The sequence below is a fragment of the Urocampus carinirostris genome, chromosome 11, assembly GCF_059441175.1.
Source record: "Urocampus carinirostris isolate Australia breed hairy pipefish chromosome 11, RoL_Ucar_1.0, whole genome shotgun sequence".
In the NCBI taxonomy this organism is placed as follows: domain Eukaryota; kingdom Metazoa; phylum Chordata; class Actinopteri; order Syngnathiformes; family Syngnathidae; genus Urocampus; species Urocampus carinirostris.
The window spans coordinates 18,879,992-18,894,263 of NC_142359.1; the positions used below are offsets into that span (position 1 = coordinate 18,879,992).

General features: G+C 41.9%; 2 protein-coding genes across 2 annotated transcripts; both read right to left on the reverse strand.

Annotated features, from left to right (window-relative positions):
- Positions 1 to 2,815: 2,815 nt before the first annotated feature.
- anapc10 (anaphase promoting complex subunit 10) lies at positions 2,816 to 8,813 on the reverse strand. The gene is made up of 5 exons (XM_088347237.1): positions 8,597 to 8,813; positions 8,400 to 8,517; positions 4,566 to 4,656; positions 4,379 to 4,499; positions 2,816 to 3,143 (listed from the first exon to the last, which is right to left on the reverse strand). The coding sequence occupies exons 2-5, from the start codon at positions 8,512 to 8,514 to the stop codon at positions 2,910 to 2,912; spliced, it is 561 nt and encodes a 186-aa protein (XP_088203363.1). The 5' UTR covers positions 8,515 to 8,517; positions 8,597 to 8,813; the 3' UTR covers positions 2,816 to 2,909.
- A 2,080-nt stretch (positions 8,814 to 10,893) lies between these two features.
- LOC148356651 (general transcription factor II-I repeat domain-containing protein 2-like) lies at positions 10,894 to 14,208 on the reverse strand. The gene is made up of 2 exons (XM_088347821.1): positions 12,544 to 14,208; positions 10,894 to 11,170 (listed from the first exon to the last, which is right to left on the reverse strand). Exon 1 carries the CDS (start codon positions 14,166 to 14,168, stop codon positions 12,552 to 12,554), a length of 1,617 nt encoding a protein of 538 aa, XP_088203947.1. The 5' UTR covers positions 14,169 to 14,208; the 3' UTR covers positions 10,894 to 11,170; positions 12,544 to 12,551.
- Positions 14,209 to 14,272: the final 64 nt, after the last annotated feature.

The following is a 14,272-nucleotide window of genomic DNA, read 5'->3' on the forward strand; positions in this document are numbered from 1 at the left end:
GCATCCCGGACGCTAACGTGGAGCTACCCTGTTAGGACAGACAGAGACACAAAAGCCTGCGGGAAGCGGAGAGGAGGTGGACTCGCTATCTACGTGAACACGACGTAGTGTAACCCAGGGCACAAAGATTTCCATCTGCTGCAGGGACGTCGAACTTTTGGACTAGCGTGGACGAGGACGTCATCCACTCCGCTGTTGCTAAACTACAACACAGCACCCTGAGGCCATCCCGTTAATCTGTTAATAAACAACAAAAGGATACTGCTGGAAGTGTGAATTTCCATACGGGGATGAATAAAGTCTAAAATTGCAATTCTTATTTAGGAATATAGCCACATTCTACACACCTTTTTATTTGTGCACAAATCCCCTACTCTCTTTCCTTCAGAAGATTTCAACTACTATGTCGTACAGATTCGTTGTGTATTTCAGTTCCATCTAAAAGTTCATCATCAAAGTCAACCCTGGAAGTCAAGACTGCCATATTACATTTTCGGCTTAAGTTTTTATTCAATTTAGGGCTGAAGATGTCTGTCGGACAGAAAATATGGTCACGTGTCTTTTATTTCACCTATTTCAAAGTTTGTGAAACCGGTGATATTTCCCAAGGCCAGCTAGGAGGCGCTGAATCACCATCTTGGATTCGGATTGGCTAAACCAACACCTTTATCATCACTTATTTTAAGCCTGAGGGCCTTCAGAGCAGATTGTGAAGGCGTCCGGGTAGATTTCTGACAATACCAACAAGTAATGGCTAAAATGTGATTGGTTAAATGCCTAAATAAGAAAACAATAAAAGAAAGCTGACAGACAATTTGGAATTATTTAATAGGGAATTTGTGTACCAAATATAATAGACATCCCACGATACCAGCTCAGTAGCCTAGATGGTAGTGTGCCCGCTTTGAGACTGGGAGGTCGCTGGTTCGCGCCTCGACCGAGACATACCTAATTGGTATAATGGCGGCGCCCTCTGGCTGCGGCTGCATCGACCCGCTACAACGGGTCAGGTGTATCGACATTTCGTTCTGTGTACATTATTACAAAGAATGACAATACAAAGGAAATTATTATTATTATTATTATTATTCAGAGACAGGCCAGCAGAGAAGGCCCTTGTGGCCCACCACTGAATTACAGTGCTGGTGAAAGTAATAAAACAGATTAAAGTTGAATATTGTTAAATGATTAAACAGTATATTGGAAGATTATAATCCATCATTTGTTCCACTTGTAGAGCTCTTGTGTGAAATCTAAGATAGTGTCAATTCCCCATAAAGTGGGTTTCTGTACATTATTTACTTTTGCTAAACTAACATTGTAAAAGTGAAAATGTCAATAAAAACGATTTCAATAGCAGATTATTTTACACTATCATTTACGGTAGATTCCACACCTGATTAAAGGCCGCATGCTCAAGTTTAGGGACAGAACTCAATTTTGTATTTGTACAAGCCTCGCTGGATTTTAATCTGCAGGCCACACAAATGAACTAATTCACGTCAAATTCTTACAATTTAAGCGCAGCGCACACCTGAAAGCGTAATTTTCTGTTCTGCTCCGAGTTATTTATGTCACATGTTAGAGATCATGTGATCATTCAAGATGGTGATTAGAAAGACGGGCATAATTTAATACTGCGCCGATAGACAAAGCGAATAAAGGCTGCTAGACAACAGTGCCAGGGCAACCATACTTTGGAGAATAGTGCCAGATTGCAACACAGCCATAAAAATGAACTACCGTAAATTCCGGACTATAAGCCGCTACTTCTTCCCCAAACTTTCAACCCTGCGGCTTATTCAGTGATGCGGCCAATTTATGTAATTTTTCTAACGGTGTTATGCCGAGAAATGCATCCCTGCCGAGAATTGCGTCCCCTATCGTGGGAGCGCGCACACGTCACTCCCGCTACTACAACCATTTTTACCTCGTTTTATCTCACTTTTATATCTGTTGATTTGACAGTTCGTTTCAGCATAATAAGCTTTCTGGTAGAGTGCATAACAGTTTCAATACGAGCGATTTGAGTAGAAAAAGGCAAAATAAACACGTTACCTGCTCAAAAGTGGTTTATATACGGTGTGCATTACCGTTCGATTACATTCACAACAAATACAAGACACAATGGTTTAAGTTGTATTACATTCCCAACAAATGCAAGACGAAGTAGTCTTGGATATACGTTCGCCATTACATTCCCGAAAAGTGATAAAAAAGTGAGATAAAACGAGGTAAAAATGGTTGTAGTAGCGGGAGTGACGTGAGCGCGCTCCGGCGACAGGGGGTGCAATTCTCGGCAGGGATGCATTTCTCTGCATAACACCGGCTTTTCGGAACCCGTTGGTGATGGTGGATTTTTTGATGCTGCCCCACGCTGTCAGGATCCACTGGCAGCCTTGCGAAAAAGTTGCCTTTCGCATGCGGCCAGTTTTAGTGAAGTTGCAGTCTTCCTCGACGCATATATTCCACCGGTCTAAATCTTACCTTTTGTACTCGAGCGCAGCTGGCGGCCGTTAGAAAAATTACATAAATTGGCCGCATCACTGAATAAGCCGCAGGGTTGAAAGTTTGGGGGGAAAGAAGCGGCTTATAGTCCGGAATTTACGGTAAATAATGTTTTATATTAAGTACTTTTGGGAGTTCATAGTCAAAACTTCCTGGATTTTTTTTATCTTCCAGACATTGCAGGCCGAGAGAAAGGCAATTTAAAATTTTTATGCTTTATGTTTATGCTGCAAAATTGACAATAAAGCGGACTTTGACTCCCCGATGTTTATGGACTATTGCTCATTGAAAGACAAAACACAAATAATAGTGACACAAAAAGGTTTATTAGATCAAAAGGAGGCACAACAGTTTAAAAATAAAAAATCAGCAAGCTAGCACATGTTACAGAATGCCGCTCATCACCTGATGGTTCGGTACATCATGAAGTCGACTGTGGTGCATGGTGGGAACTTGCCCACGGAGCTCTCCTGCACCGGTGTGTATACTTTGATCTGCCGCATGTGCGTGTCCCGGCCGTTTTGGTGGTTGGCCAGCACGGCAATCTGAATCATAAAAGTTCGAATGGGTTCGTTGTTACGCTGGTTTAGGAGTGACACGTGGATCCAACCGCTGGGCTCCACCATCTCCAACTGCTGCAGACACCAACAGAGGAAAAGCAAATGAAAGAGAGCCTTGTCAGGTACAGAAGTACCTCTACACACAAGAATTATAATACACGAGTTTGATTTTTAACAAAATCTTGCTTGCTTTACAAAGGAATATCCAGTTTAAGAGCAGTCCCAGAAGCTACCACTAGAGTGCGCTCGAGACCACTCCCCTCTGTTGACCGCTCACCGCCACAAGCTTGGTCCAGTTTGCGCGTACGCCTCCCGCCATTAGGTACCTGATTGCGCGCCCTTGTTTATACCTGTAGAGTACCTATATTCTGCAGCATGTTTGTTTTGACCGCATCTCTTTAATCGCACTTTTTAGCATCGCCCTTTTGTGATTTTTGCGACCTTAGCCTTGAGTTCTGGAAAGGAGAATGGTAAGATGTCCGAAAAAAAAAAAGGAAAATTATGACACATGAAACAAAGCAAGATATATTAAAAAAAAAATTAAAACGGTGCTTTGTGTAATTTACCAAACCAACAATAGCCTTGTGACTGCTGAGGTGAAGTTTTATTTGTTAAGTACGAGTGCCCCCTAGAGGCTAAGGATCTCAGTGTTTGTCTGGGCTTTTTATAAACATGTCCCAACAAGTTCATTGGTGGGTGTGTTGGGTCAGGAGGTCGTATTTCTGATGGTATCACTGATAAAATATTTGTGAGTATGTTGGTTTAATTTCTAAATACAATATTCATGTTGTACAAAAAAACCCCACTTGTTAAGACAAGTCATGTTCACGGCTTTTTACCTTTAAATTTTAATATTGTCTGGATGATGACTTGTCCCAGGGGACGCAAGTGAAACGGTAAAATCCGGAAACAGCGAGTGCCGATCACAAAGCCGAAGAAGAATTAACGCAGCGCTTTTCCAATAATTTCCGGTTATATTCCTGTTGCAGAAAATTATCTTATTTATCTTATTAATGCTTAATTACTCTTTGAACATGTTTTTAGTGATTCGGTAGATGTGTTTTATAGCTCTTTAAAGTTCACTTAGATCTTTTTGGGAGGTCGGGATCGTGCAAATTAGTTTTAAATTATTTTTTATCGTGAAAATACTCTTTCAACTAGCAAGTTGAGTTACGACCATGATCCCGGAACAAATTAAGTTCAAATGTATGGGTTTTGCTGTACATTTGTTTAATGAAGCACATTAGGCATCAAACAATGCAAACACGGCAACGTCAATTCAACTGCACAAGCTGTATGAAACGTCATACCCTGACTTCATGGAGGTCGTGGAAGTTGTTTCCCACTCTGACTGAGATTTTGCTGGGCGTGTAACTCTCATCCGATTTGTAGTCTGCGTAAATGCACAACATTTTCACAGTTGTCCTTCTCCTGGATAGGGTGAGACAACATGTGTTGGTATACTACAGGGAACAACTAGACTTAGATGGTCAGTACCTGAACTGGATGTTGACTAGATGTGGTTGAGTTCCATCAGACTGCCAGTAGGTCTCCAGGTTGTCGTCTCTCAGCTGGTCCACGCCGAAGCCTACGGGAGCGGCATAGCGCTCAGGTATACGTTATGGTTGACTTGTTTTTCAGATATATATTCATTGTAAGTAATACAGGATTTGCTTTCATTTGTTTTGCTTGGATTGTCTTTTGCCTGGGATCAGCCCTGGGATCAGCCCTGTAACTAGGGGCGGGCCATAGGGGGCTTGTGCCTCAACACCCCCACCCTCTACCTATTTATTATTATTATTATCGTATAGTTCCTTACCAATAAGACATTAACAATATGAGGAGACAAGTGTGGTTTAGTTCATAACCTGCACACAGCTTACTACTTACCAACGTGACTACGTCAATGTAGCTGCGCAAGTTATGGCGCATTTAGGAATAATGTGAATGGATCTGTGAAAGAGATTGAGTTCTTGTTAGCGACTTTCTCCAGTAAAGGATTTAAAGACTGGAAACATGCACTGAAAACAGACGAGGGCTTAAACCCTGGAGAACCCACGAGTCATAATTTAAATAACATTTAGACAACAAGGATTCGAAGAAACACAGAGGAACACAAAAAACGATTTCCACTCTCTTGAATTCAGAACAACTGGCTCCCAACAGATATTACATGTAGGCCATAATACATGTAGCTATAATTTTTAGCTGTGAATAAACTGCTGTTACTAGGAGATATTGCTGGTTTAGCCAGTTTGCTGGAATAGAGTGAGCTGTTCCTGTCTCTTTTAAGGTACTCCAAGTGCTTAGATCCACATAATGCATGCTATACAAGCCCAAAGATACATAACAGATTACTGAAATGATGAGAACATTTGTGACAGTGGAGATTATGAGACAAGTTGGGAATTGCTGGTATATAATTCAAGTGGATGGCACACAGAATCCTATGAGCCAAGAAAATGTAGGAATAATTGTGTTTTGTTGGGGGAAAAAACTATGCTGTGTGTGAGCCCCTGTTAGCTGTGGCTACAGAAAAGTGCTGAAGAGGATGTGACATGAGCAGTGGCGCCGCCAGGTAGCGGCCAGGGGTGACCACGGGCCCCCCTAAAAATGTGTTGGCCACCCCGCTTGTCAGTAAATCGTAGCATCAGTTATACATTTCATCCCAAATGCGCAACCAGGCAAACCAGTGCACCTCACATTCATGGTAGTGCCCCCGCCCCCATCGGTTTCCCCCCCCAACCAAATTCTGGCATGACCACTCCCCCATCGCTGTGATTGGCTGACATCATTTCGCTTGGCTTGCTTTAGTGTTTTACCTGGTTCACGCTCTACCTAGGCCTGAGCAAACCACCATGAGCTACGTCATGCCGTCTGGCAGGATGTGGTCAAATGCCATGATTACGGAGGTCATCAAATTACAGATATGATTGTCTCTCTACTGGGCGGCACGGTGGATGGGTGGTTAGTGCGCAGTCCCATGGAGTAGAGTTCAAGTCCAGCTACCACAGCCTTCTCGTGTGGAGTTTGCATGTTCCCCCCATGCCTGCGTGGTTTCCTCCAGGCACTCTGGTTTCCTCTCACATTCAGGTTAATTGGCCGGTCCAAATTGTCCCTAGGTGTGATTGAGCGAATGAGATGTCTGTCTGTGTGCCCTGCGACTGCCTGGCAACCAGTTCAGGGTGTCCCCTGCCCACTGCCCCAAGATAGCTGGGATGGGCTACAGCACCCCCTGACCTTCTTACTTCATCCATCTATTATCTGCACCGCTTATCCTTAGTAGGGGCACGGGGGTGCTGGAGCCCATCCCAGCTATCTTAAAGCAGTGTGCAGGGGACACCCTGAACTCATCGCAAGCTAGTTGAAGGACACTCACTCACTCATTCACACCTAGGGCCAAATAACCTGACATGCATGTTTTTAGAATGTGGGGGGGAAACCGGAGTGCCCAGAGGAAACCCATGAAAGCACAGGGAGAACACACAAACCCCGCAGAGTAAGGCTGATAGCTGCATTTGAGCCCATGACAGCGGACACGCCAACCACTCAGCTGCAGTGCTGCCTGACCTTCTCACTTCAATAACCTGAAATCAGGGCTTTTAATTGTGATGTGCCACCCCAATATTTTAAGAGGCCCCATCTGGCCACCCCTATGAAAAATTTCTGGAGGCGGCCCTGGGCACGAGTAATCAATGGTGTGCTTATCAGTACTGAACTGTTTCAAAGCGCATTTGTTGCAATGCTTTTTCTCTTTGAGAGGCTTCTGGTGTCACATCGGTTTTGTGGATATTGGAGTGTCTGAAACAACAACTGCCCGGACGCCCGGGGTGTGCATCTCTTACGTCGGGCGTACAACTTACGACACATCTCTGCCCGGGTGGCCGACAACTTTTTCGAAATCTTCGTTTGGTTTGGAAATTTCTGAATTTCGTTTGGCAATTTGCATACTCGGCAGCCAATCAGAAGCCTGCATCGAATAACTTTGTGCTTCCGGACTTTCCCGAGCCTTATAAGGTCGTGCATTTGCATATCAATTTCCAAAGTAGACGCACAGAGAACACAAGAAAAATCGATAAGTAGTTAGGAATCATGCCAAAACCTCAGCCCCAGAAGAAATATTCAAAAGAAGCTAACAAAATTGATGACGCTACAAAACGTAAACGTACATTAAAAGCATCGTAGAAAGAGGAGGTCACGTGGCTTGTAGCAGACGCGTCTTGCAAACATAGCATTAATGAAGATGAGTAAATACAGGTACATACGGATGGTAGATGGAAAACAGCAATGCCATATACATGGAATGAATGTTAAAAGTAGATTTATAATACACTTGTGTTGTTCTGTTATATATTCTGATTATCACCCCTTAATAATTTTCAACAACGTTTTTTTTTACGATTAGCCGGCTTATTGTGTTTCAAGTTGTGAAAAATGGGGCAGGCAACTTTATGGCTGGGCAGGCAACTTTTCAGAGTTGTCTGCCCTGGTGTCCTGTAACTTTTTGTCATGAGTTTCAGACACTGATATTGGCAAAATTACTTCTGTCTGTTGTTTTGAATCCCCGCGACCCTAATGAGGATAAGAGGTGCAAACAATGAATGGATGGATGGATATTGTTTCAAATGCAGAAGCCTGGTGTAAGCTGTTGCTGGGTGAGCTTTTGGTGAGATTTGATGTGCATCAGTGCTGTGCAGATGTTATGGGTAATAATAATAAGCGTGCATTTTATTTGAGCACGCGAGACGTGAGATGGTAGTCTGGTGACAACCATGCTTGGGACCTTAGAGTGCAAGGGTAGGGAACCTATGGCTCTTTTCATGAGTACATATGGCTCCGAAATAAAATGTAACTAAGCAGTACAGGTGGGCAAGGCAATTCCTTCTCTCTCTCGCTCAGTGCAATCTACACCGAAAGTGAATATGACTACATGCTTATCGTTTGCAGTCATTTGTGACATTTTTACAAAAGAACTTTGCATGCACATTGTTTTGAAACCGTTATTAAGAACAAATTTCATGGAAAAAAATGCCTCAACACTCTTAACTGAAGGTGGAAGACAAATCAAAATGTAAATGGCATATTTACATTGATTTGGCATTATTATCATTTCATACATTTGATTAAATCATCAAATGCCACACAGTGAAATAAAATTAGCTTTTGTCTAGAGAGCGTGTTTGGCAGTTTTTTTCAATTTGGTTTGAAAATATATGATGTGGCTCTCTCAATTTCTTTTTAAAACATTTATTGTTTTTATGGCTCTTTGGGTCAAAAAGATTCCTGACCCCTGTTATAGTGGCTCTCAGACATGTGGATTTCGGTACTGACCTGGTTTACAGGATGACAGCGACCACACTGCCTGAGAACCGATTTCACGAACCGTACCAGTCCGCTCAAGCTGCTTCGGGTCGGCTCCTGGCGGTGTTTTGCTCGGCGTAGCCATCGCCTAGAGAAAAAAAGGAGATCGTAAACCGACTAAATGGAAAACAATTGAAGTGGCGAAAAGAACGGGACGAAGACAAAACCTGGTGTTTCCTGCTTTTAGGTTTGGTATGAAAGACGTTATCTTGTGGTCAGGAGTTCAGACGTAGGTTACGCAGAGCCTCTAGTAATTAATTAACATCTTTGGGCAGAAAAAAATAAATTCTACTACTGCAATCTAAAACGAATGTTTGTGTTATATTGAAGGTAGGGCTACTTTTCTTCGAATTAGATCTTTCTGTGCGTAAAAGCAACCCGTGACGCATTACCGCCACCTGTGGAATTTGAAGGGTAAAACACGCGAAGTCACAATAAGTCACAACAACCAAAAACATATCAAACGTATGATATTCACGAGTTATTTTAAACGCTAAACTACTGATTTCTTGCCTGTAAAACGCCTACCGATTAAAATAAATATATCTGTTTTTGTTTTGAATTCAAACAACAATAAACCTTTGGACCTGAGGGCCACAATGAGTTCTAAAATTTGACAGAGGGGCCAAGCCAAGAACAGATGGATTGAGTGTTATATAGATTACATACAGGATTTGACCTATTAATGATTAATTTAATTACATTCTTTTTCTCTTTTTCATAAAACTTGGGATTTACTATTCATCGACGGTTTCTTCATTTTCCTCATGTTGAGGTTTTTGAGTTTTTCCTTACCCTCCTCATGTAGGTTTTAGATCAGGGGATGGTGTCATAATAGTCTGTGGTTTGCAATAATTTGTGGTCTGTGCAGCCCTTTGAAATTCTTTGTGATTAAGGGCGTCACAAATAGACATGGCTTAACCGACTATTGAAATGATCAGTCAGATAATCGGATAATGATTATTTCTCCCTCAAATTTACCATGGACTTGATTTAATTGTGTGGCAAATGATAATAAACACAATAAAAGTCGGTAGAGTGAATAATACAATATTTATAGAACATTCTTCTGATTCTTAATAAAAAAATAATGATCTAAAAGTTAGAAACTGTCAGTAAAGACATAAATACATAAGCCTCTGTTCATTTTTGGGGTGAGGCAAATAAATTATTAAATGAATTGAAGTCCGGGGCGCCTCCAGGCGGTACTTGCCCAAAACACACCACAGGTAATGCCCCTATGACAGTCGTGGTTAAGTGAGCCAACCAAAACATTTTCGGAATCCCTGTAAACCAATAACACGCTGAATAGCAGCACTAGAACAGTAAATAAAACAAATATGGTTTCCATTTAGTGAAGTGCATTTAATGGTCAACCGCAAAATCTGTAACAAAATAAATTAACCGTTTTTAACAGTTTGTAATCAAACGGTTTCAACATGTGTCGTTTTCAACGTTTTAATAACTGACATTTGTGTCATGATTTGTCAATTGACCTCACCCGGCTCACCCTTTCAGCCCCAGCTGCCACTCGTTCCCTGTTTAGCCCACCTACTATTTAAACACGTTATTCTTGTTCACATCAGCGAACCTTAGCACACGCAAGGCAAGCACTTTTTGACTCTGACTCCCGTCTGTCCCGACCCGTTCCTGTATCCTGGTCTATCCCGTCCCCCGTTAGCTGTATCGATCCCCTGTCCCTGGCTTCCTGATCATCTCCGGTTACCTGACCACGCTCCGTTCTCCCGTCCCGGGTACCTGACTTGCTTCCGATCTCCGACCACGCTTCGTTCGCGAGGGCTTCCTGCTCCTCCTGCGTAGCGAGCACCGGATCGCTGTTTTTCCTCTTGCCATGACCTTTCCGTCCCCTCAATAAGGCATTATGGGAAACGTTACGCATTTGGGTCCACTGTTTATACCGGTCGTGACAGTTTTTTTTTTCGGACTGCGTGCATTTGATTTCAAATATGTTTGTCAGGCAAAGTCTGGCATAATGTTCAAGCTCTCTTTTATAGCAAAATATATGCAAATAAAATGTACATGTCATCAAAACCATATTGGCTTGAACAATTCTTGAATCATATCGAGGCGAGTCAGACTCTTTTTAGTTTAACTATCTGGTGTGCCTTTTAAGTTTTCATGTGTTACCCGTCTACCGCCATTATATGAGAGGTATGCTTTGCGAACTTTACAGGAAGTCTTTTTGTGTGCTGTATCCAGGCTGGAATGCTCTAAAACTTTGGAAGTCTCGATCCACGTGGTTGATGTTGACACCGCCATTTTTGTATGTTGGTTACCGCTCAAGACAGAGACGCTATTGTGCTTGCAAAAACTTGTCTGCGGACAATAACCAAAAGAGTGGAATTCATTGTTAGTTATTTCTGTTATCGATTTTTGTCGACTACATAAACTAAACGTTCCAGCCCTGCTTGAGGCTTCTATTTGAGTAAAAGAAGCAAGACTATTGTCATTTTGAATAAAATTATCTTTATTGTCATTGATATCTACGTTGTGATACATTGTGTGCAACGAGATTAGACATGGTACTCCAGGGTAAAACATGTAGAGACTTTGAAGAAGAAAAGAGAAAAGATCACCAGGATCCATCCATCCATCCATTATCTGCACCACTTATCATCAGTAGGGTCGTGGGGGTGCTGGAGCCCATCCCAACGGTCCTCGGGCAGTGGACATCCTGAACTGGTTGCCAGCCAGTCGCAGGCAACCTGAATTCACCAGTACTAAAAGAAAAATGCATACATTAGCTGCATCCATGCATAAGCCGCAGGGTTGAAACAGTGTGACTAAAGTTGCGGCTTATAGTCTGGAAATGTTGTTAAGTCTTTGCGTGGATAAAGCGCTCCAACGATCATGCATTCCATAATATTTTTGGGCCACTTCCGGTTTTAAACAAGCACGGTGTTGTTTTTATTTTTTCTATTATTCTGGAAACAGATTGTGTTTCTCGCATAAAAATAAGAGTGCGCAATAACATCCACTGCTCTTTAAAGGTGTACTGAATTTGGAACTTTTCTACCTTTCTATTTTTCTATCTCTTTGTCTCTCTCCTTTGTTATTTTTCTCTTTCTCCATTTCTTTCTCTTTCTCTTACTCATTGTCTCTATCTTTTCTCTTTATTCTTTATCACTGATTCTTCATTTCTCTTCTTTTCTCTCTCTCTCTTACTCTTTTGTCTTCTTTATCATTTTCTCTCTCTCTTTTATCTCTATCTTCCTCTTACTCATTTGTCTATATCCTTTTCTCTTTTATCTTATCACCGATTCTCCTTTCCTTTTGTTTTTTCTCTCTACTCACTCTCTTGTTTTCCATCTCTCTCTCTTTTTTTTACACTTGTCTTCTTTCTCGTTCTGATTTTCTCTTGTTCTCTTTTTCTGACTCATTGTCTCTATCTTTTCTCTTTTTTTCTTTATCACCGATTCTCCTTTTTCTCTCTGTCTCTCTCTTTCTTTTTTCTCTTTCTTACTCTTGTCTTCTTTATCATTTTCTCTCTTTTTTATCTCTATCTTCCTCCTACGCATTTGTCTCTATCTTTTTCTCTGTTTTTTTCTTATCGTTTCTCCTTTTCTCTCTCTTTCATTTTTTTCTATACACGCTCTTTCTCTTTCTTCATCCCTCTCTCTCCCTCTCACTCTTTTGTCTCCTTCCTCTTTCTCTTGTTCTTTTTCTCTATCTTCCTCCGACTCATACTATCCATCTTTTTCTCTCTTTGTTTTTTTCTTATCACTCTCTCCTTTTCTCTTATTTTCTCTCCTTTTTTCTGTCTTTTTAGTGAAGGCACTTGTGACTGGTAAATATGAGAGGCGTCATCTCTGTGTTGTTTGCCTAATATAAAACAATTTGCAAGTTTAAATGAGGTAAAAGTTCAAAGTATATCGGGACGATAAAGAGTGTTATCGTCTAAGTCCGAGGTCCCACCAGGGGGTGGGCAAACCTTGACCCGAGGGCCACAATGAGTTCTAAAATTTGACAGAGGGGCCAAGCCAAGAACAGATGGATTGAGTGTTATATAGATTACATACAGGATTTGACCTAATAATGATTAATGGTTAATTTAATTACATTTCAGTTGAATAAACACAACAGGAAAACTCACCATCAGTTTCAGTGGTAACAGTGTTGTTGATCTCCCTGTTTTGCCAGTGCATCAAAGTCTGGGGTAAGTTTCGTTGTGGCAATTCTCAGGATAGATCTGAGATGTTGGTCAGTTATCCTGGATCCGTGACGGGCTTTGTTCATGTTCATAACATTGAATGTCTGCTCACATACATAGGTCGAGCCAAACAAGGCCAGCATCTTCTGTGCCGTCCTCCGTAGATTTGGAAAGGTGACTTTGTTCAGTGAAGCATAAAAGTCATTAAGTTTAAGAGTTTTGAACTTGTACTCCAAGGCGGCGTCACACTGAAGATCAATTAGTTCCAATTGCACCTCATGTGGTACTGTTACAGGGTCTTGTGAGAAGGGACAAGACACGAGCTGAAGTGACCCATCGATGTTTTCAAAATCAGAAAACCGGCGACTGAATTCTCTGTGCAGGTCATCCAGCGATTTGCTGTATTTCTTTGCATATCGCGGTGCCTCTTTCTGAGTCTCAAGTGTGGCGAAATGAGTGAAGGATGTGTTGGCAACTTGTCTGGAGAATAAAATGAGCTTAGATTTGAACTCTGTAACATGTTTGTACATGTCGTGCACAAACTGATCTTTCCCCTGCAGTTTCACATTCAGCTCATTCAAGTGTGCAAATACATCCACAGCAAAAGCAAAATCACAAAGCCAATGCTGGTCTTGTAGCTCAGGAAATTCGTCAGATTTTTCATTCAACTCTAAAAATGTGCCGATCTCCTCTTTCAGGTCCCAAATGCGTTGAAACACTTTGCCCAAACTTGTCCACTGGTCACGAGAGTTGTAAAGTAAGTCCTGATGATCCGCATCAATTTCCTCCAGGAACGTGATGAACTGACGATGCTGGAGTCCACTTGCGCGTATAAAGTTCACAAGTTTTACAACTATAATCGCAACATGGTTAAGCTGTAATACAGACTTGCAAAGTGAATCCTGATGGATGATATTGTGAAGGAAAATAACATCCTGTTCAGGGTTTTCCTCTTTTACTTTATCCTGGATTCGTTTCAGCAGCCCAACGTTTTCTCCTGTTAAATTTGGTGATCCATTCGTCGTGACATTGGTAAGTTTACTCCAAGGTAGTTTATGTTTATCGATTGCAGCAGACACCATGTCATACAGATCCTCTCCCCGCGTTGTTCCCTTCAGGGACTCCATGGTCAAAAACGCCTCAGTTATCTCAAAGCTGTCATTAATTCCTCGGATAAAAATGAGGAGCTGCGCTGTGTCGTTCATGTCATTACTTTCATCCAGTGCAAGTGAATAAAACTGAAAGAACTCTGCCTTTTTGTTTATCTGGCCAGCTAAATGTTCATCAATTAGTTCCACACGGCGAGTCACCGTCCGACTTGACAAACTGATTTTTTCAAACTTGCCTTGACTTTCCGGACACAGAATTCCTGCAGTCTTCACCATGCAGTCTTTCAAAAACTCGCCGTAGGAGAAAGGCTTGCCAGCTGCTGCTATTTTGAATGCCAGCAAACAGCTTGCCTTGGTAGTTGACTCCTGAAGCGCACTTTGTTGGTCCATTCCATTTGTCCGTTCTCTTTTAAACACTCGGCACTCACTGTCGACTTTTATTTTCTTTGATAAACTCATATTTGTTTTAGAGGGTGGACAGCGTTTGCGCGGGAACCTTGAAGGAAAGTACTTCTTCTGGGAAAAGCTTAACCGCGAAGAAAGGGGGGCAAATGCTCAAGCGC

Excerpts from the sequence above, each read along its gene's own strand:
- anapc10 (XM_088347237.1), bottom strand. The coding sequence starts at position 8,514 with ATGGCTACGCCGAGCAAAACACCGCCAGGAGCCGACCCGAAGCAGCTT. Across the intron at positions 4,500-4,565 it reads CTAGTCAACATCCAGTTCAG|GAGAAGGACAACTGTGAAAA; the intron begins GTACTGACCATC and ends CACCCTATCCAG. Across the intron at positions 3,144-4,378 it reads ACGACCTCCATGAAGTCAGG|CAGTTGGAGATGGTGGAGCC; the intron begins GTATGACGTTTC and ends TGGTGTCTGCAG.
- LOC148356651 (XM_088347821.1), bottom strand. The coding sequence starts at position 14,168 with ATGAGTTTATCAAAGAAAATAAAAGTCGACAGTGAGTGCCGAGTGTTT.